Source organism: Eleginops maclovinus, chromosome 8, assembly GCF_036324505.1.
Source record: "Eleginops maclovinus isolate JMC-PN-2008 ecotype Puerto Natales chromosome 8, JC_Emac_rtc_rv5, whole genome shotgun sequence".
In the NCBI taxonomy this organism is placed as follows: domain Eukaryota; kingdom Metazoa; phylum Chordata; class Actinopteri; order Perciformes; family Eleginopidae; genus Eleginops; species Eleginops maclovinus.
This window is the reverse complement of record NC_086356.1, coordinates 6,352,073-6,374,140: the sequence shown is the minus strand read 5'-3', so window position 1 is coordinate 6,374,140 and position 22,068 is coordinate 6,352,073. Positions and strand designations below refer to the sequence as shown.

General features: G+C 39.6%; 4 protein-coding genes across 4 annotated transcripts; 3 read left to right on the top strand and 1 right to left on the bottom strand.

Annotated features, from left to right (window-relative positions):
* Positions 1-4,792: 4,792 nt before the first annotated feature.
* Positions 4,793-10,499, top strand: prkab1a (protein kinase, AMP-activated, beta 1 non-catalytic subunit, a). Its single transcript, XM_063890170.1, has 8 exons — positions 4,793-4,929; positions 6,234-6,418; positions 6,683-6,852; positions 7,202-7,295; positions 7,497-7,611; positions 8,059-8,192; positions 8,749-8,817; positions 9,223-10,499. The coding sequence occupies exons 2-8, from the start codon at positions 6,269-6,271 to the stop codon at positions 9,298-9,300; spliced, it is 810 nt and encodes a 269-aa protein (XP_063746240.1). The 5' UTR covers positions 4,793-4,929; positions 6,234-6,268; the 3' UTR covers positions 9,301-10,499.
* Positions 10,500-11,666: 1,167 nt separating this feature from the next.
* On the top strand, positions 11,667-12,985 carry LOC134868630 (phospholipase A2, minor isoenzyme-like). Its single transcript, XM_063889901.1, has 4 exons — positions 11,667-11,964; positions 12,058-12,205; positions 12,303-12,436; positions 12,629-12,985. Exons 1-4 carry the CDS (start codon positions 11,916-11,918, stop codon positions 12,745-12,747), a joined length of 450 nt encoding a protein of 149 aa, XP_063745971.1. The 5' UTR covers positions 11,667-11,915; the 3' UTR covers positions 12,748-12,985.
* Positions 12,986-13,989: 1,004 nt separating this feature from the next.
* LOC134868635 (phospholipase A2-like) lies at positions 13,990-14,961 on the top strand. Its single transcript, XM_063889908.1, has 4 exons — positions 13,990-14,104; positions 14,199-14,346; positions 14,429-14,562; positions 14,674-14,961. The coding sequence occupies exons 1-4, from the start codon at positions 14,044-14,046 to the stop codon at positions 14,790-14,792; spliced, it is 462 nt and encodes a 153-aa protein (XP_063745978.1). The 5' UTR covers positions 13,990-14,043; the 3' UTR covers positions 14,793-14,961.
* Positions 14,962-19,021: 4,060 nt separating this feature from the next.
* LOC134868935 (protein phosphatase 1 regulatory subunit 3C-B-like) lies at positions 19,022-21,119 on the bottom strand. Its single transcript, XM_063890342.1, is given in 4 exon segments — positions 19,022-20,189; positions 20,192-20,676; positions 20,798-20,888; positions 21,000-21,119. Coding segments are annotated over 3 exon segments (1,050 nt in total). The 5' UTR covers positions 20,812-20,888; positions 21,000-21,119; the 3' UTR covers positions 19,022-19,638.
* Positions 21,120-22,068: the final 949 nt, after the last annotated feature.

Sequence of the window (22,068 nt, the reverse complement as noted above, 5' to 3'; positions counted from 1 at the left end):
CTGGTGGTGGGGACACATTTCCCTTGCAGATGGTTTTGTTGTTGTTTAATGCTATTCAAATAATTCTTTGGAGTATGTTATACAAGACACATTTCCAGGAGAATGGATAATGATTAAGTTTTATCTTAATATATTTGTGAAGCATTAAAAGAAAAATCATAGCTATAAAGCGTCTTCTGCCCTGAAGCGGATGTTAATTTTTAATCGTCAGTAAAATAAAGAAAATAACATTCAGCTGGAGACTTTCACAGTACACACAGTACAAAACAGACAGAAAGACACAGATACAAAGCAGAAGAAGAGAGAAGAGTGTGTGTGTGGGAGGGAAATCATTTACATGAGGATGTTATGTAATTATTTCATAACAGACTTGATGATGAGGTTTTTGACCGGGCTAATTGCTGCATTAAATGCTGAGTCAAAAGTGAAAGCTGCTCTGTGAAATAATTCAAGGTTGTCCCACCCAAACAGAGACGTAGCCTTCATGTCATATGGGATTTCCAGCTTATGATCTGCTCTGTATGCCTCAGAAAAGGATTAATACACTTTGGAGACTTGAGACAAAAGTTGAAAATGCAAAGTTGACTTGCCAGTTTGATCAAAGGCCATGTGTTTCGGTATTAAAACAGCAACACATAAAACTGTGACAAGCACAAGAATGTGTTTTCTAGGTGTTCATTTTCTTGCTGTTTCTTTAAATAACATCTTTCTAAAACACACTCTGACTGACTATATAAATAATAAGACACAGACACAGTGCCATGGAATTATTGTCCAGTCATAAACAATCTACTGTTGTGGTAGGAGCATTTGAAAATTCCATTTTTAACCTGAATTTACTGAGGATATTGATATTGTTTATTTACTGCTGAGTAATAAATGTGTAGGGGTTTTAATGTGATAGGTAAATACATAAGGAATGATTCTAGTATACGCTGCTTTTGTGAAGCTTGGAGTTAATAAAATATGGCTTCTGGACAAAAGAGCCTCTGTGTTGTTGTTTAGTGCACTCAGTCCTCTTCTGCAAAATGTGATTAGTTGAGCATTTATTTTCCTTTTACCGGAAAGAGTTATTTTCTCGGGTGAAAAAAGAAAATGGATGTTAAAAAAAGAATTTGAACGGAAGTCTGTCCCATTGATTTTAAAAACCAACAGTAAATTGATCCATCTAACAAAGTAGTTGACATGAAGCCAAAGTATGAGAGTATCATAAACAGTGAGGCGGTTCGACTCAAGACGAAAGGCAACAAAAACTGGTAAAAGAAATAACGTTTGTGGTTTGTGGAGGCAAAAGTGATCAGAACAAAGCCAAGGATCAAACAAAGACTGAACAGTTACCAGCAGGACTTAAATACAAACTATTTTGATGAGGTACAGGTGGAGAGAGGGGCGGAGAAGCCTAGGGAGAAGGATATAAGGTGATTAGGCAGGAGAGAAAGCAAGAAGCTGATTGGCTTTGAAAAACTCTGGGAGCAAGTAAGGACTAACGAGGATGATTGGAAACAGATGTGTAAATGAACAGGTATCGATGAGAATTGTTTGTAGGAGAGAATTAACAAACAAACACACACACACGCACACACGCTTTGGAAAACATTTAACTGAATATTTTCTATCCTGTTATTATTTTCCAGTATGAACAAATTATTAACCATTTCACCAAATTAGCTATGGATCTGGTGGGCTGGAACCAATTACATTTTGGATTAAATGCTTAGAAAGGTTACAAATAAGATGCGTTGACCAAAACTTGTTTCATGTTGTCGGGAAAATAGGGAAGACCAGAGAGAATGGAGACAAGGACTACCTTAGAAATGTGTAGGTTTTTGGTTTTCATTGACTTTTTAGAAAAATGCAAAAAAAGCCTCGACCAGACGCTGATTTTACTCAATGATAATCAAAAGTAAGCACTTTAATTAAACATAGTTTTATTCAGCGTTTAACAGAGGAAGTATTTTATGAATTTAAATGTGCCAAGTGTGTTGCCTGCACAGATGTGAGCCTGTTAGACTGCCAAGGCAACAAGTGTTGTTTTGTGAGTCATCGCCAGACATCTGGCGAATCCTACCGAGAGCATATCAGGGCTAACTGTTGGCTGAGGTGTTGTTGGCGGCTGCTGTGTATTGTCTTTACTCAGCAGGGGATGAGTGATGGTAAACAACTGTGACGGTGCGGTCATGGCTCTGGGGAAGCGGTGCCAGAAAGGAAAATGTCAGCGCATCTGTCACATCACGGAGTTCATCAGCAGGTCTGTTGGCCAATCTAAGATTTCTTATGATGCTTTGACATCTTTCCAAGTTATGGCTTTAGGGTTAGGATGTTTCAGCTTTAGAGAGATTCTATCCAAGTGGACAGTCAGGTAATTGTGATAAATATGACACATCCCCTAAAAGATCTGATAAATATAATAACATATAAATGTGATATACTGACAGACCAGGCTGCATTACTGAAAAATGGCTCAAGAGGTCTGAAGTAGCCAATTGAGTGGTGTAGCAATTACGTTTACTTAAAGGGTGACCCGGAAGTGAGCATTGCACTGAATTTTTCCATTGGATTCCGGTATTATGCGGAAAATAATCTCTGTTGCAACAACAAACAAAATGTATGATACTTGCCACCCTTAGTTCAGCAGGATGTCCACATATTAACACCATTTTAGGTTTTGAAGGGTAAATGCCATCAGCAGAAGAAAAACACCAACATAATGCTATCAACGAACAGGAATCACGGTCGCAGTGCATCACCGGTTTTGGTGAGACAACAAATTGCCTTATTAAAAATGTAGAGATGTAGCTTTCCTTGTAACGTTGTGCCAAACACACATACAAACTATCTCCTGCACATGGGTTTTGCTAAAACCACAATCTTTTCATAAACATAAGAAGTTTCATTGCCCAAAAGTAACTACCCCAACAGTTCACTTTAAACAACGATAAATAGAACAGTGTTATGTGTTGTTTTGGGAGGCATTGTTCTGACAGACAGGTAGAATGTTAATAGGAGCTTTATTCACATTTCATTAAAACACTAGAAAAGACAGCTTTGGAAGTCAGTAAACTAATCCAAGACAGGGTTAACGCACTCCCACCTCAGTCCTTGTTCTACCATTACCAACTGTTTTCAAACATGCCTTAGCATCTTGCCAATCCATTTTTAGATCCTCCTCCGTATGCAAGAAAAAACAACACCACATCCCACCTCCACCAGCCAGGCTGACTTCTTTCATAAAGCCCACTCTCTTCAGCTGTCGTGAGTCAAACACAGCCGTCTGACTTGTTGACGGCTGTCTGCCATGCCTTGTTCTTGCAATACCTAAGGTCTCTTGTTAAAGTTATTACTCTGAAAACAGTCACATATACATTTTTATCAAACATAAACTGACCTCTTGATTTTATGTGTCACAAAATTATTTTTTATCCCAGATATAGAAGCCATCTGAGAAGAAACCAACAATATAAACTTGCTATTACAAAGCATAAAGGCTGAGGAGGGAAACATTAAACCTCTATAATTGAACCCGGTGTGGTATAACATCTGCGCACTGCAATCGACTGTGACCATGCCCATAATTTGAGTCTGTGTTTGCTCTGACACAATAGATAATAGGGCCTGGTGAAATGTAGTTTCTTCTGTTTTCAAATGGTCCAGTGAAATCCAACAGCCATGCAGTTCACATATCTCTGCTGGACACATTTTAATTTAGCACCTCATTATGTGCCAGAAGCACCCTGAGCCTGGAGGTTGTTGGAGTGCTGTTTAGGGGGTGAACATCATTAGCTGAATACAATCTGTTGAAAAGTTTGAGGGAAAGCAAATCGGCACAGTTAGTAAGGGAATGGTGGTGAGGGGAATAAACAAAGATCAACAATTACATTGCTACCGAACACCATGACCCTGAATGCTGAAAACACAGTTAGATTTTTCACAAATAAGTTGTTAAGAGAAAATGCTGGTGGACAAAAACCCTAATAAAGCAACAGCTACGTGCCATGTGACGTTTTGCACTCGATTTAGGATTAGATTTAGCTGCCTGACAAAAGACTTAATAATGTGCTACATCATCTTGTTTCTAGAGTTTGATATTTAAGGGATCACAGAACACCCAGAGAGCAAAGTATGGCAGTATACTGCAACTTTTAAGGCATTGTTACAGCTGGACCTCCAAAGTTTAAAGGCCATGTAGAGACCTTTTATGTGAATGGCAAGAAGCACTCATGCTAAATGTCAAGAATGACTCAAAGCTGTTATTTATTTGTCCATCTGCAGCCTTAATTAGGGTAAAGATACTATTGGTAGCTCAAATAAATCATTAATTAGTGGCATGACGAGACCCTATTATAAAATAATAATGTGTTATGGGTATAAATGGAAATTGACAGGCATGTGTTTATCTTAATTTGCTTTCTTTGTATGTAGATCATATTTTAAGAAAGTGTGCCAATGTATCCATGTAAATGAGCTTGAATACTTTCATTAAAAATGGCATTTTTACACATTTCTTTGAAATATCTACATTAGAAATTAAGGCTTTTATCTCCACCATACAAAGGTCTGTACTTCATCACTTATTCTTGGCCCATACTTCCATCTAGCGGCGAATATATCCAATTTCATTCAGTGCTACAATCTTTCAAATATAATCACGTGTAAAATACTACAGCCAGATATGTGAGCAGTTTAAACAAAAATAAGTGCATATGATGAACAATTATATTGTGTGAGAATTCAGAAGTCACGTAAAAAAGTGTACCAAATATTGTAATGTTTAATCCACTGCGCCTGCGCACACCAGGGGGCGGGGTTAGGGTTATTCAGTGTGTCCAGAGCGTATACAGCTCTGAGTGTGACTAATGTTTTGTTTTCTATCAATAATAAAATGGGACAGTTAGGCTAACAAGGATACCCTCGAATTTAAAAGCTTCTCAGGTAAAAAACTAATCGAATACTAGTATTTGTTTTTTTTATTCGATGAATTAGGCCTATGCCGCAGCTAGTATCAGCAGCTAGTATGTTTGTGTTAGCGGGACGTCCAGCCTGCTGCAGGACACACGGAGGCTAGCTGCTAGCTAGCTTTGGTAAACAACACGGTACCTCTTAGTGCCTCGTGGACCAGTGACTCTAACTAAACAACCTAACGTTTAGTAGTTACATGCTTATACAGCTATTAATCCCACCCAGGTAGCACAAGAGGTTATTTTCTTTAATATAAGATTTAAAGATGAGCTAAATGTAACGTTAGCCATCCGGGGGGGGGGGGGGGGGGGTCACTACCTTTTATGGGCTAATGTCAACATCATTTTGCGTTGCACATTAAGTTGAAATGCAGTCGACCATGATCACATGGTAAAATATACCTTAACAAGAATAAGTGTGGTTATATATCATGTTGCTGTTAAACAGTGCATTGAGTTTTCAATCTCACCTCTGATACTTCCTCTGAAATTGCACTGAATTGAAACTTCCTGGAAATAGGTTATCCATTACTTGAAATGCCATGTCTGCCTTTATTTTTTCAAGGTCATGTTACCATTGCTTAGCAGCTGGCAGTGCAGCAAGACGTTTTACATAGAGCTGTAACACAGTGTAAAAACATATCATATATATGAAGAGTGATAGCAAATATAAGAAGAATAAAGCCAATAAACAGTAGGAGTTGATTTTGACAAATGTCCAAAAAGGGTTTTAGTTTGGAGAGATACGTTTAAACTGTAATGAAATCTCTAAGTTTAACTTCTTATCTTTAATTCTATTCTGAACATAAATTGTGAGGATCATCTTGAGCCTTACGGAACCAAACCAAACACATTTCTACACTACTTTTCAGTGTCCTGTTGCAGAGATTGTTTTATAAGAATGCAGTATTTTCAGTTTATAAACCCCCATCCTACAAACAAGCGTTACATTTAGCAGTCAGATGATGTAGGGTAGTAACGTCTCCTCTGAAGTGGAGTAAATCAAGACGTCTGTCAAGTCCATTTTACATGGTTCCAGCCCACTGCTGTTTGTAATTTGCTATCCACTCATTTGACTGAACTTATTCTGCTGTTCCACATTGTAAATCACTCTAAATAGTGCCCAAGGTGTTACACCTTTTTATCTTTCTTACATGTGATGAGTTCTTAAAAAGAAACGTTTGTAGCTGGTACTCCGGCAGCAGCTATTAATGATTAATGACCCTATTTAAAATACAAGGTTTCCTGCGATGTTCTCTGTTTTTTTCCCCCACATAGTGACCTGGCTCCAGCCTCCAAGAAGACACATCGCCATGGGGAATACAAGCAGCGAGAGGGCGGCCATGGGCCACGGGGAGAAGGCTCAGCGGAGGGACAGCCGGGGAAACAAGGAGGGAGGCGGGCCTAAGATCCTGATGGACAGCCCTGAGGATGCAGATATTTTTCATGGTGAAGATATGAAAGTAAGTTGTCTGAGAAACCTGTTGTGAGGACTTTACATAAGGTCATAGAGCGGCGCATCGATGACGTGCTTAGTAAACTAACCTGGAAGTTAGTTTAAAAAATGGTAAGCTTGTAATAACACTATTTAATGCATCTTGGTAAAAAAAAACACAATGACTTCATTACAAGGAAACCCGGGAAATACTACAAAGCTAACTCATTCCAGGTTAAGGACTCATTCCTGCACCACTTTATTAACAAAGGTGGTTTTATGGGTATTTTAGGCTCCGTTAGAGAAAGAGGAGTTCCTCGCATGGCAGCAAGACTTAGAAGCAGATGACAAAGGGCCGACTTTAGACCGACCGACAGTGTTTCGCTGGACCGGAGACGGCAAGGAGGTGTACCTCTCTGGATCCTTCAACAACTGGGTCAACAAGATTCCCCTCATCAGAAGGTGAGGGGGTGTCTGAGCTCCATAGTATTTTTACCTGATTTAATTCAATAGCAAGCTTCTTTTTTTAAGTGCTTAACATTTTGCAGATGTCCAAATTCTTTGACAGTTTTCCCCAAAATATTTGTACACTTTATTTTATAATTGTAACTAGCTGACTTATGTACAACTATTTACCTTTTTTCAAGTATAGGCTACTAGCGAATTTAAATGAATGAAACAGGCGAATTGTTGCCCATGGAAGCACCTTTTTTCTATTGTATTTTTACTAAATCAAGTTGTATTGGAAAGGCATTTAAAGAGAAGTACTATGTTACCTCACTAAATGTTCCCCCTGTCATCTGTGTCAAAGTCAGAACACCTTTGTGGCCATTGTTGATCTACCTGAAGGGGAGCATCAGTACAAGTTTTATGTGGATGGCCAGTGGACCCACGACCCCACCGAGGTCAGCATTACAGAAACTATGATGGACTTGGCGATTGTTTTTACAGTCTTCACATAAGAAATTGCGGAGTAGGAGACAATTCATGTCTTGCTGATTTACCTGATATTGTTCACATGTTATCTGCATGTAAAATGCTTTTTAAACATTTAAATGTTTCATTTTTTTATCATAGCAAGTATATTGTGTCATGTTTCCTCACAGCCTGTTGTAACCAGTCAGCTTGGGACAGTGAACAACATCATCCAGGTGAAGAAAACCGACTTTGAGGTGTTTGACGCTCTCATGGTGGACTCACAGAAATGCTCTGACATGTCAGGTGAGTGCTGAAAAAAAACCCTATTTGTAATATTCCATGATGGACAGTGAAGAGTCTCAAAATATATCTTGTATTCATTTATTTTGCAATATTTTGTCACTCACTTTAATTAAACAACATATTCAATCATTTCCCCATGAGTTTTGGGTTAGTGAATGGCTCCCATTGTCCTTTTGTGGACTCTGGGACCCTGCATTCTTGGAACACAATGCCCTAGTGGGGCAATAGAGTACTATGGCCTCTTTAAGATAATATGGTGCCTGACCATTAAGGACTTTGAAGGCTAGGAGAAGAAGTGCAGAGCAGATTTTACAGGAGTAATATGAACTTTTTCCGAGTTCTAGTCCTGGATCAACTGAAGAGTCTTTGGATTTAGAGAATAAACCTTTTTAAAGTTTTCAAAATAACTGTTCCACCGTTGTTATTTTGACTTACCCCCTTCATTAGACCTCTCCAGCTCTCCTCCTGGGCCGTACCATCAGGAAGCGTATGTTCCTAAACAGGAAGAGAAGTTTAAGTCTCCGCCCATACTCCCTCCCCACCTGCTGCAGGTCATCCTCAACAAAGACACTGGCATCTCTGTGAGTAGCCTATTTATCGCTGTTATTATAAGAACCGCCTTTTTCTCTATTTTGAGCTGTTACTGTTTACTGTTTACATCCCCGGGCGCTGCACGATAGTCCCCGGGCGCTGCACGATAGCTGCCCACTGCTCCTAGTACTAGGATGGGTTAAATGCAGAGGACTAATTTCACTGTGTGTGCTCTGCTGTGTGCATGCATGTGACTAATAAAGAGGGTTTCATCCTCCGATTCTATCTGATTCTATCTATCTATCATTAGGATCCATTTACCCGAAAAGTTTCCTTCACAGACCTTTGCCAGACCTTGAACAGTGTCTAATCACACCTGTCAATTCCTACATACTCTTTATGTAGCTGTGGTGCAGTTAAATAAGGCGCATTCAGCTCTGTTGTGGTGGATTTATCTGAAATGATGAACTATTTGCTTTTATTTTTGGGCTTTTACAGGCACATCCTTAACAATACATTACCTTGAAATGTAATTCAAATATGTTTTTGAAAACAGTGTATATAAAAACTGTGTTTTAACCCTTATTTTCTTCTTCTTTTCTCCAGTGTGACCCTGCATTACTCCCAGAGCCCAACCATGTCATGCTGAATCACCTCTACGCTCTTTCCATTAAGGTATTACATCTATTTTATTTTCCAGCATTATGTGACTGTTGAAATGTGGCACAACCTCCTGAGGTGACTCAGCTTCGTTAGGTTTTTGTTTTTTATTTATTTTTAATGGAAACTGAGCGTCTGCAGCTGTTTGCTTACACAGCAGTTTGTGTTTACGGAATTCCAAGAATGATAACGAGTTCCTAGGGGAGCCGAAGGACAGGTATTTTAGCCTTTTTTCCACATTGTGACAGGATAAACAAACTGAACGTGCACTTTACAATATAAATACCAACAACACTATCAGACTCAATGGGGGAAAACAGTTGTACCTGTCTCATGGATTTCCATCCAAAACACACACAGTAATTTCCATCTTTCGGTCACATAGTTACTTACAGACTTCCTTATCTGCTTCTGTTACAGGATGGAGTGATGGTGCTCAGTGCGACACATCGCTACAAGAAGAAATACGTCACCACCTTATTATACAAGCCCATCTGACTGCCCTTCTAATCGTTTTTAAAAAGAGTGTAAACCATACCCCAAGTGTAAAAAATACTAGCTCCTTAGCACATAGAGAACAGGGAAATCCAGGACTTATCACCTGGATGAGAATCTCACATTTAGCTAATAAGAGGGTAAGAGCTCTGAGATGATATTTTGTACACACCCTGTTATTGTTCACTCCAATCCTACGTAATCAGCCTATTGTTGTTCACTGATAACTCTTTTTAGGTTTCGTATTTGCTAAGTAGACATTAAAAGGCAGGTTGTTGGTGGTCAAAACAGACAGAAATGACACGAGAAGGAGTGGTCATGGTGCAAAAATGTGACTGAAAGTCCTCAGTTCCACGAGGCCGCTGTAGCGTTTCCCATGATTGAGACGACAAAGGTACAATCAAGAATGTGAATGTCGAGGTCAAGGAAGAATTAAATGCACTGCAGTAGTTCTCCACTGTTCATCATAGAGGTGTGTTCAGTGTTAATCATAAAGCACACAGTAGATATGTTCTATCATTTGTGACGTTTTTTTTACTTAGGTTGATGTGGTTTGTATTAGTCTTGCAGTGATAAAAAAGATCATTTTTGGGGAGAAACTTCATCAGCTCTGCACTACAAGGGGGTTTATTTCTAATGTAGAATATGCATACAGTGTATGTACAATGGCAGGACGACGATGTATCAGAAGAATGCTAGCCCTTTTTAAATCTTTTAGTGGTGTTCGCACTTTTCATCCATTTCATAAAAATGCATTCCAGAAATAAAGAGTCAGAACGGCATCTTTGCTTTGAACCAGTTTCAGATTTGGATGAAAAAGACCTCAATAAGGTAATAGAAGGTAAAAGACTTGATGAAGGGACCGGCATTGGATCATGTGACAAAGTCAAGGTCGTACTGTTATTTTTTTAAAGTTAACATGTTTGTACTGTTGATGTATTCCATCAAATTTGAATGACCTGAATGTGTTTTAAGTTTAAACTATGATGTGTAGCGTATATTTACATCAATGTATCATAAGCTATAGGCCAGTAGAGACTGACAATCTCCTCAGTGAATATTTCCTTTGTTTGTGTTACTTCTGCTTTTTTTGTTTTAAATGCTAGGTTTTGAAATCATTTCATATCATTCAAAAAAAATCGTCTACGCTTTGAACCAAGCTGGTACACTTTTGTATTAAAGATTCAGTTACAAATTCATAAGCAGTTTGTTGTGTTTTTCAGTCATGATACAAAAAACAAAAGTATATATTAGAATAAAGTCATTCAGACACGCAGTTCCATGTGTAGAAGGTAATGGCTTCCTTGATTCAGTCCACTTTTACGATGGACCAGACCATCAGGCTTTTTCACACACAAGGGTCACGCCTTTTTTTTCCCAAAGTGCTGAAAATTCAAAACAAGTACCTGAATAAAAAATACAAAACAATGAAAAAAGCACACAGAAATAAACTCTCAATGTGAAGATGAGACTGGTAGAATACTTAATACAGTGAAAAGTCACATTGTGATAGTGGGTGATAAAGAAAAATAGAAGTTTACCTGATGTGAATTCACAGATGTGCTGGGACACTCTCTCCTCTACAGTTTCTGTACAGTACTTGCACTTTTGAACACTTGGATCCCAGTGCTCGTCAAATACATATACCAACGCGTTTTAACTGAGATTTTCCACATCTCTGTACATCTGTCAACTTGCAGGCCGGTCTCATGATTATCTCTACATTGGGGTACACGCTGCTTGCTTTGTAACATAAGACATTCATTGACATGATGTTAACACATGTCTGAGCAGGGTTTCTCCGCCTTTCCCGACCTATGACCCCGTGTTTAAGATAAATCCAAGGCAATAAGAGCTGTTGAGTGGTTATGTCAATTTCTGCAATTGCATACATTTGGATTTTTGCATTTGGATTGTAATGCTAAGTCATATTTCAAAATGTTGGTTTGTAAAAATGTGAGAAATAACATCCCAATTAGCCAAAGACCAAAGTTACAATGCATATGTACAGTATGTCTGTATGCTTAAGGATACTCAAGTTAATGACAAGTACCACGATAATCCTTTCATTCGTTTATAATGTACTGTACACGTTGCATCCTAACACAAAAAAATACTTTTATTGAACACAGCCCCGAACTAAAGCTGTTAACATATGTATACCCTTTAAAACATACAGCCATGGAAAAAGTATAGGTACAGTATGTCTTTGAGTTAAATGATTTATTTTTTTTGTATTCTATAAACTACTGACAATTTTTCCCTGTGTTTGAATTCAACAGATACTGGAATGGCTGCCGTACATGTAGAGATACAAATGTAAGAAATGTTTGGAGCTGTAACTAATACTCTTATTGCCATATCCACAGCCCTGCACATGGATCCTAATCCAAAGGCTGAGGAACTGTACTCTAGATAGATCATGGCTCAGCATTTCAGTGAGTGTGAGAATTGTGCATGCTTTAACATATGTTGGTTTGTGTGGGAACCTACATTGCAAGGCATGCACCCCTTTGTAGATTAAACAGGGGAGGAGACTTGCCCTATATACTATATATACCAGGAAGGCCCAAGGCAAGAGTGAGTGTTACTGTGTGACCTACCCATTGACTGAAACGATGAAGACCCTCCAGGCTCTGTTTCTCTTGGCTGCAGGCCTCTCTGTGGGTGAGTACGACTTGACTAAAGCTGTTTATCTAGTGGTTGTGAATATATGGCTCTTGAAGTTCAGTATTAAGGGGTCTGCTTGTTTTACTTCAGCCACCTCAATGGACTACAAGGCCCTGAACCAGTTCAGGAGGATGATCCTGTGTGTGATGCCAGATAGCTCTCCGATTTGGGACTACACTGACTACGGCTGCTACTGTGGAAAGGGAGGCTCCGGCACACCCGTGGATGATCTGGATAGGTCATGATTCACTCTGTTTCAGTCAGACTACACTTTTAAAAAAGGAGTTGGTTCAGTCTGTTTTAACCACCATCTTGTTTTACTTTTTGGTCCGTAGGTGCTGTGAAGTGCATGACCGGTGTTACTCCGATTCTATGCAGCACTCTGAATGCTGGCCCATTTTTGACAATCCCTATACCGAATTATACAACTACAGCTGTGACGAAGCCAACAGGAAGGTCTCCTGCAGCAGTGAGTACACCCAAACATGATTTCTCTTCACACATGATCTTTTGAAATGTTACATTTGCTATTAAACCTACAGAAATATGACTCCCCCCTTGCTATCACTATACTCATCGTCTTGGGTAATTATAGGAGGGGTGAATATAAATTAGAGGAACTATCTTGGCTGTTTCATAATCTTTTCTTTATCCTCCTTAGGTAAGAACAACGAATGTGAGATGTTCATCTGTGAGTGCGACAGGAAGGCCGCCGAGTGTTTTGGCAGAACCCCCTGGATCCCGGAGAACGAGCACCTGCCTAGCGACCGCTGTCAGTGAAAACAAAAAAACTGGAAAAACAGGAATTCATGCTTCGACATGAAATATCCAAAGTCACTGATCAATTTGTAGAGGAGCCTTGGCTAATCAGAAATGATAAGTACTACCCTTATGCGTTCAGGAATGCATGTATCATGATTTCTGTATAGGTGTGTCTTTGGTTACTTATAAACACCCATCATTAAGTCCATGTTTGTTTCTCAGATGTAATGTTATCCGGATAATAAAAACAGTTTGAGCTGCATCTCTTATTGTACATGCTGCTTACTGATATCTACTTATAAAAAGGTCTATAAATAAGCGTCACCCTCTGGGTCTGAAATGTGAAACCAATGGGAAATTGCCTTAAACCTGCATCCTCTCTAAACGCCAGCAGGGAGGCGAGTTCTCTAGATAGGTTGTCTGATTGTATAGAAGTCTATGAGGGATTTACCCTAATTGGCATTACCTCAGTAACCATTGTTAACACAAGTTTATCGTCTCAATCACTTGTTGAAAGCCTCTTAAATACAGAATTATCTTAATTTAGTAAATGATGATTCCATTGAGAGTAGAAAAGACAATTAAGCAATACATGCTTTCAGGGCTCGGCCGCGATTGTGATTGACCGGTCGCTACCATGGCAATGTCCATTTTGGGTGATGTCCGTGTTTTCGTGTTGGAAATTTCCCTTTATGTTTGTAGTATATAAAATGTAGAGTTACATTAATGGTAAACATATTTAGTTCAGTGTTTGGTTGTATTTATTTTCACCCCCTTTTGCCACATCTGGTTCCAAAATGACCACTCTGTGATGACCCAGATCACAACAGAAAAATGACAAAGCAAAAAATATATTCATGACGCACAGTCAGAAACACAATTTACAAATGCCCGGTTTCCGATCCATGACCCCATGTTTAGGGCAGACCATCAAAATGATAGTTGTCAAATGTTTTATGAAGCTAAGCTTTGCATTAAGAGCATGGAGGCAGAGTAAGTATATTATTTACATAAAGGAAAATAACTTAATCACAGAGCACATATTTCAACCAAGACTTGATTTATTTAGAACTAGATAATACTAGTATCTGTACAGGTTAAACAAGCTTCCCATGGATCCTTTACCCCAAGGTCGAGCAACTCTAGTTACACAAACACAAGGCTCAGGGTCCAAGGTTTAGAGAGTGTGAGAATTTTATCTGCCTCCGTGTTTGACGGCGTGAGACCCTGCGTAGTATAAACAGCTGACAGAGCAGCCCCCAAGCCCATACTTGATATAAAAAGAAGCACTGATGTAAGACCGAGATCTGCTCTATGACTTACAAGATGAAGACCTTCCAGGTTCTGTTTCTCTTGGCTGCAGGCCTCTCTGTCGGTGAGTACAACTCGACAAAAGTTGTTTATCTTGGTGGTTGTGAAAAGATTGATCTTTTGGTTGAGTAAAAAGGTGTGTTTTTGTTGCGATTCAGCCCACTCATTGGACTACAGGGCCCTGAACCAGTTCAGGAAGATGATCCTGTGTGTGATGCCAGATAGCTCTCCAATTTTTGACTACGCTGACTACGGCTGCTACTGTGGATTGGGAGGCTCCGGCACACCTGTGGATGATCTGGATAGGTCATGATTCACTCTTGTGATACTCAATACATTGAAAAAACAACATTTTCCAGTCTGCTTAATATTCACCTTGACTCCGTAGCTGCTGCAAAGTGCACGATCAGTGTTACACTGACGCAATGCAACATCCTGATTGCTGGGCCTTGGTCGACAACCCGTACTCTGAGTTCTACAGCTACAGCTGCGATGAGCAAAACAGGAAGGTCTCCTGTGGCAGTGAGTACACCCACACAACAGGACCGAAATGAGTGTATGGTACTTTAAGTTTATAGGACTGTTTTTTCTGCCTTGTGGTACTTAGAATGCCCTGTGTTTTATCATTCTTAGGCAACAACAACACATGTGAGATGTTCATCTGCGAGTGCGACAGGAAGGCCGCCGAGTGTTTTGGTGTATCGCCTTGGATCCCTGAGCACGAGCACCTGCCCAGCGACCGCTGTCATTGATCAGAAAAAGTGATCCATTCATTGGCTTGATGATTTCCTACTAGAAATATTCACCTTACACACTCTCACGTGAAGTATATGGTGACCTATAACCATCCATTTATCCCAGCCAGTGCTGATTCATGTAATTGTGAAGTAAACCTCATAATAAAGACACATTAATCTGGAAGTCTCATTGTAACATCACATGGTATTTAACCACAGAGGGCAATACAGTTTACGTTTGGCAATGGTTTGCAGGATTAAAACAGCAGAACAGTGCATCATGGCCTCAGAACATTTGACAGCGTTTTATAAAAGTCCCAAAATGTAATATTGGCTTGTATATATATATATATATATATATATTAAAAAACAACATTTTTGTTATTTTTCTTTCACCCAATAAGTCAATATATAGTAGCATTTTCTCCAACACAAGACACTTTTTTAGAAAGCATGTACTTTGTTCTAAATTATTAACCATAAATCGGTACAAAATATTTTTTAAATGTGAAGGATGAAGTGATTCTTTCACCCAACTACTTTGAGGGGAACTGTTTCTCCAAACATTTCAACAAATGTACAACAAAAAGAAGTCAACTTCAGCTTGAAGAAGGACTGGCAAAATTGTATATTGTTCATTCTGCAATATAACAGGTTTTCTGGCCCGGTTTCTATTACATTTTAAATGTACAAAGCAGTTTTGAAGTAAACCTTTTATATACCGACTATGTTTACATGCACACAATACATTTAGGCTGCAGAAGCTTCTGACTAGGGTCCAGTTTGTTAATCACATTTAGATGCGTGATGCTAATGTGTGTCAACAAAATATTTAGATCACCTTTGTAATATTGAGTCAAGATGTGTTTTTTACACTAACAAAGGTCACAAGCCTGTGGGGGCAGTGCTAAGATCTGGGGTTGCTGCAGTTGGTCTGGTCTAGGTTCAGCAGCGTTATGTGCCCAAAGAATGAGGTCAGCTGACTCCCTGAATATACTGAATGACCAGGTTATTCCGTCAATGGCTTGTTTCTTCCCTGATGGCACGGGCATGTTCCAAGATGACAATGCCAGGATCCATCGGGTTCAAATTGTGAAAGAGCGGTTCAGGGAGCATGAGACATCCTTTTCACACATGGATTGGTCAGGTCCAGACCTGAACCTGATTGAGAATCTTTGGGATGTGCTGGACAAGACTTTGCGCAGTGGTCCGATCTCCCATCATCAATACAAGATCTTGGCAAAAAATGAATGCAACTCTGGACATAAATATATTTGTTGTGACATTGCAGAAGCTTGTGGAAACGATGCCACAGCAAATTTGTGCCATAATCAAAGCTAAAGGCGGTCCAATGAATATTAAAGTGGGTGACCTTTTTTTTGGCCGGGCAATGTATTATAAATTTAAGCAATGTAATGTTTCATCATAAAATGGTTCCATTGAAGGACAGTTCATTATCATATTGAGTTTTTGCCCAGCCCTAATTTACAGTATGCAAAACAACCATGCAATGGCTACCATTGTATGATCGGGGAGGCTAACTTTAAACCATAATCCTGCCAAGAGCTACCATTTGTGGTAACAACAATCCCAGCAATGTTGGGTAAGAGAATAATCAATTTCAACTTCTTTCTAACGCGGTCAACCCTGATAATTACTGTATTTGTTTCCATAATGTCTCGTTTTCTCAGTTGCTTCACACAACTGATGTTTACAGGTGGAATTCAGTCACTGCAGCTAAGTGTCTTAGTTTGAGCTAGCCACCATTGTGTGCTCGTACTGTTAGCTTCCTCTTTGTGTTCACAGCTGTGGCTGCAGCACACTGGATCAGTCCTCGGGGCTATTGTGCAGACAGCACTCAGCATCAGCACTGTGAGCACCAGCAGCTGATAGCCGGCTGCTGGCCGTGAGCCATCTGTGGCCTCTGCTGCAAACAAGATAAAAACCGGAGAAAAGACAAATGCAGAGGAAAATAGTTATTGCCCAATGAAAGGTTTTCCCCCATTGTCTGTTCATTTTTGTGATTATATGTACAGTATATTGCTGTTGTTAGGATTGGTAACCCTATGATGCCAAAAAAACAAAACAGGGGGAGGATGAGTGAACATATACCCCTTATTCAGCAAGGTATAACTTCTTTGTTACTTTCACTTAACAAATTGAAATATATTTTAAGATAGATAGATAGATAGATAGATAGATAGATAGATAGATAGATAGATAGATAGATAGATAGATAGATAGATAGATAGATAGATAGATAGATAGATAGATAGATAGATAGAGAGATAGATAGAGAGATAGAGAGATAGAGAGATAGATAGATAGATAGATAGATAGATAGATAGATAGATAGATAGATAGATAGATAGATAGATAGATAGATAGATAGATAGATAGATAGATAGATAGATAGATAGATAGATAGATAGATAGATAGATAGATAGATAGATAGATAGATAGATAGATAGATAAATTATTTACAAATCTAAAGAAAAAGAACGGGAAGTAAGAATGATATATACATAGAATGATTAAACAGGATTAATAATAATTTAAATGAATGTGAATGTGAGTGTCCAGTGAGGTGTAAGTCCAGTGAAGCTATGAAGCAGAGAGTTCTCTGCCAGCCAGACGAGATTTATTAAAAAGAGTTATTGCCGTGGGCAGGAATGTTTTCCTGTGTCTGTCCTTGTTGCAGCGGAGCTCTATTAGCCTGTTAGAGAAGGAGCTCCGTTGACTGACCAGCTGCAGGTGGAGAGGATGGGTGGTGTTATCCAGGAAGGACAGCAGCCTTTAATAATTTAATTTCAGTTTCAATTCATGACAACGTTTTTCCCAACTTTTTTTCAATTTACTTCTACCGTAATAGCTGTGTAACAAATCAAAGTTTCCTGAACAAAGCAATACAAGTTTGTTCCGAAACAATCCATTTGGCGTTACCTGATCATGCATAATTTGTCAGCTGTGAATGTGTTTTCACACGTAGTATAAAGTTTTTGCAGTAGTATAAAAACGCCATTCTGCTTTAACTTTTGCCCCAGATGATTTTGTGACTGAATTAATGTGAAGCCAGCTTTCTTTTGTTATTGTATGTAACTTGTTCTCATCTGTTAATAATAAAATCTTGATATTGATGAAGCTTTTTTGACATTAACAAGTCATTTATTTCTCATTCAACATCCTTTGGTTTCCAATCATGATTATGGAAAAAAAATAAACTACTGTTCAGATTATCATTTAACTTGGTGAAAAGGTGAAACATTGGCAGAGGAAGAACCCATGCAACTTTGGTGCAAATCCGAATCACAGGCCAGATCAATGCACTTTTTTTAAACAAGTATGGAAATTGCCTAAGCAGAAGTCCGCTCTCTTACACTTACATTTATGGACTGCAAAAATACGTTTTAATTGGGTTGATACCAATACTTTGGTAAGTAAAGGGTACAACTATCTGAAAGCTACATCAAATGCTAGCAATGTACCAGTTCATCGTAGTTGTACAAATGTGACTTGTTCAATAGCTGTTTATTCTGTCATTCATTGAAGAGCGAGGAAATCTAACACCTTCCACTAGCGCAACACTGTCAAGTCTAGTGAAAAGTTATTTAGGCAACAAGGTGTGTAAACCTGCTACATTTGTCAACTACAGTGACAATCCAGTTCTTACTATGATAGTTCACAAAGGGCGGTCCAGGGCGGACTCTATCCCTGGAGGGAAGACGGTTATGGACAAAGAAACAAGTTTAACAGAAACATGACTCAGAAAGAAAGGAGCAGAAGAAGCAGACTGACTGACTTTCACAGTGTCTAATAATGCTGACTCCACCCTTGGCGTGTAAACACAGGCCCATGCTTTTTTTTCCTAAACTATGTGTCCTCTTGCTGCCATGGATATTCAATACTTGCCATACCAAGAACAAACTAGGAGTAACAGTTCCCAACTTGTCATTCCAGCAATCAGCAGGCAAGGGAGCGTCTTGTACACAATGTCCTTTGCTAATCACGTAGCACATGAAAGGACGCATCAGAAATTTGAGCTAAGAGAAACAAAGTTTGCGGGGGAAGTAATTAATTCATTCTTTACTTTCCCTCCCCTGCCTTTGTATCCTAATCAGTGTTTCTGTGGTCATGGGATACTGCAAAACAACACAGTGTAAACGGCAAGCTTCATTTCTTAAAAGGTCAAGTGTAGGATGATAAGGATGTAACCTCTGCACAATGAAGAGAAGAGAAAAGAACGTTTCTTTACAAAAATAGATTTATTCAGAACAATGTTGCATTGTATAATTCACATTTCAACAGGGTAATTGAGCCAATCTGATCCCACAGAAATTACCACAACCTCTTGACACAGCTCATTGGTGCCGGCACGTAATTTCAACACATGTGCCACGGTTACAGAAAATGCGAATGGAAAGACATTTACAGTCGGATCATCTTTCATGGTGAACACAAAACATGTCCAGGTACAAAATGGAGAAAGTTGGGTAGGATGACTCAAACACTTTCAATCAGAAACATACATTTCATATGTAATTTATAGAACATACATGCTTATTTTAACATTATGATCCTTTGTCTTCCAAACCTAAGAAAGTAATTTTGTTGACTAAACCTAAATTGCTTCCTTGGTGGTAACACTTAACTTCAACACACTATGAGTTTTCATCAGGTTCTGTGGTGTTTAGAGGTTGTGGTCGATTCAAGTAGTTTCTGATCACATGGTTGGCTTCAGACAAACAAAAACTGGAGATTTTAGATACCCCATGCATCCTTAAAAAACGTAACTTTAAATAAATATTAAAAGATTGACATTATTTGAATGTTCTCATAGTTCAGTTGAGAGGGTGGGTTGATTCACTGCTTAGCCGAACACATAACCCTCCACTCTCTGACTCTGCTTGATAAACCCCTCTGAAGATACTGTTGGTCTAAAGAGTTCTGGATGTCGAGGGTCGTCCTCTGTGGATCAGTAACGTTCTGGACAGTGAGGGACATGTGCAAAGGCCGATATTGTGGAAGTGTGGGGTAACCACGGAAACCATCCTCTTGGTGAACTTTGGATCCATCCGTTTCTACACACACTCTGTAGTTCTGTCCCTGGTTATTATCCCAGTGTAGCGTGGCGCTAGGTCCATCCTTGAAGTACACAAAAAACTCAGCCCTCTCCTTTGGATCAACTTTCTTTGGCAAGCTTATGTCAAAGGCAAAAACATTCAAATCAGAACCCCCATAGTGCTGCTGCTTCAGGAACGTGCAGGGGATGTCATGGTGGCTTCGCCAAGAGTCAAAGGTCACCCTTACATGCACAACCTCTTTAATGCTGACATTGGAGACAAGCACTTTGCCGCTCAAGGAGTTCTCTGAGACGTTGCAGCTCTCCAACTGCACACGCAAGCCTCGTGTGCGAAGGCTTTGAGGTCAAACGCTGGCTGAGCGAAACCCAGGCGCAACTTGTGGCGCTGCAGATTGACTGAGTGCAACTGTTGGCTTTGCAATCTAGCCACGGTAGGCTTTATCAGAAGTTCTGAAGAAAGGGAAGATGGCTCGGGGATAAACAGGCGCACGGCAGTGAGAGCCAATCCAAAGGCGTCCGCGAAGACCACGCGCTTCTTGTTCAGGCTGCCACTGTCCTTACGGAAGCAGCTCCGAGGCTCTGAGGACAAAGGAGAGGAGGTCTGCGAGGAGGATGCTGGGAAGGGGGAAGAGGAGCGTAGTGAGTGAAGGCTGGTCCGTTGCAGACTGTCAGTTGACTGATAAGGGCGCTGTGCGGGATTCAGAGGAGTCTTAGACAGCAGCTTATAAATATCTTGGCGCTGGCCAAGGCTCAGACATGCGGCAAGGTCAGCTGGCATGGCAGCGGGCTGGGTATGAGTCCCAAAGGCGTGGAGAACTCTGAGGAAGAAGACATGAAGAGTTTAGAATAAGACCTATAGTCAGAAGAAGTACTCAGATCTTGTACTTAAGTAAAATAAGTTATACTACAGTTAAGTGAAATGAAAGCACGGGAGCTTACCTTGCACACTTCATCTTGAGAAGACTGAATGTGTTACTCTGTTGTGTAGTCTTTTGTCGTTGCCAACTGGCTGTGGATAATTCTAGATCATCTGTAAGACAAAATCATATTTAATGAATAAGTTCAAATTCTCTCTGAATTGAACAACAATCAAATAAAATACAAATGTCATGGGGATGTTTTCAAAGCAAAGTATACTTACAGGCTGGAAGCCACCTTTGGTTTCTTCAGATCAGTGAAAGAAGGAGTGATTGTGAATCTGGTCTGTCTCTGTTCGCTCCTGAGCTTATCTAAGGAGTTACAAATGGGGCTGAACCTTTTGTGACACATGCAGGTAGGGTTTCAGCCAATCAGGTAAAGCGCCGTTGTTTATGTCCAGCCCCCAAGGAACATTTGCATGCAGCCTTGAAGAGTTCCTTTCCTGGAGTTCTGCCAATATGTAAGTACTGAATGTTCTATTCACTGCAAACTCAGAGCACGTAATAAAGTTGAACACACATTTTGCAAACATTTTGGGACATGCTTTGAAGCAAATGCTCTCAATCGATAGTATTTACTTGTATTTGTGGTACACATGTGGTGATGTAAAAAAGACATGCGTGACAAATCGGCAAGAGAAATCAGAACAATTTTAATTGTAATATGATTTCCTGAATTATTGGCATGAAGTCGATCAAGAGTAATTTCTGTTCCTACGGTGGTGACACTGTCAGCTTTCTCCCACTCCTGTGCAACTTCAAGAAACTTGCTAAGAAAAGGCCTTGTAATATATTTCAAAATGATGGATTTTACTCTCTTACTTTATTGTTATTGTGCTAGGTATCATTTCTATTGCCCTGGGCCGTAGACAGGCTCATGGTAGAGCAGTGTAGGAGCTCTCACCATGCTGCACCCCATGCAGCTACAACGGAATATTCCTGTGTTCTGTTACATTGAAAATAGGACAGGGTGTCACAGAGAGACACTTTAAATATGAGCGTTTCCACAGTTTATGTTGTTTCCTAAACGGTTTCATTCACGATTTCCGTAAATAACCACGTTTTGTGAAGTGGAAGAGATACAGTTCTTATAAGGAGCTCCGTCCGGAAACTGGAGCTCGCTGTGGCTGTTTTAAGTGGAAACACTGCTTTTGATACAATTGTTCAGGAAGTTTTGTTCGAGCACATGCTGTAAAACCTGTGGCCTTACTGTAAAATCCTCTTTAGCTGATTTTTTATTAGTGCAAATCAGCAATCCATTCACCATTTGTTTCCAAAAGGAAAAACACATCA

Coding starts and splice junctions, on each gene's coding strand:
- prkab1a (XM_063890170.1), top strand. CDS start 6,269: ATGGGGAATACAAGCAGCGAGAGGGCGGCCATGGGCCACGGGGAGAAG. Junction 6,853..7,201: donor AAGATTCCCCTCATCAGAAG/GTGAGGGGGTGT, acceptor TCTGTGTCAAAG/TCAGAACACCTTTGTGGCCA. Junction 8,818..9,222: donor TCTACGCTCTTTCCATTAAG/GTATTACATCTA, acceptor CTTCTGTTACAG/GATGGAGTGATGGTGCTCAG.
- LOC134868630 (XM_063889901.1), top strand. CDS start 11,916: ATGAAGACCCTCCAGGCTCTGTTTCTCTTGGCTGCAGGCCTCTCTGTG. Junction 12,206..12,302: donor CCCGTGGATGATCTGGATAG/GTCATGATTCAC, acceptor TTTGGTCCGTAG/GTGCTGTGAAGTGCATGACC. Junction 12,437..12,628: donor CAGGAAGGTCTCCTGCAGCA/GTGAGTACACCC, acceptor TATCCTCCTTAG/GTAAGAACAACGAATGTGAG.
- LOC134868635 (XM_063889908.1), top strand. CDS start 14,044: ATGACTTACAAGATGAAGACCTTCCAGGTTCTGTTTCTCTTGGCTGCA. Junction 14,105..14,198: donor GGCTGCAGGCCTCTCTGTCG/GTGAGTACAACT, acceptor GTTGCGATTCAG/CCCACTCATTGGACTACAGG. Junction 14,563..14,673: donor CAGGAAGGTCTCCTGTGGCA/GTGAGTACACCC, acceptor TATCATTCTTAG/GCAACAACAACACATGTGAG.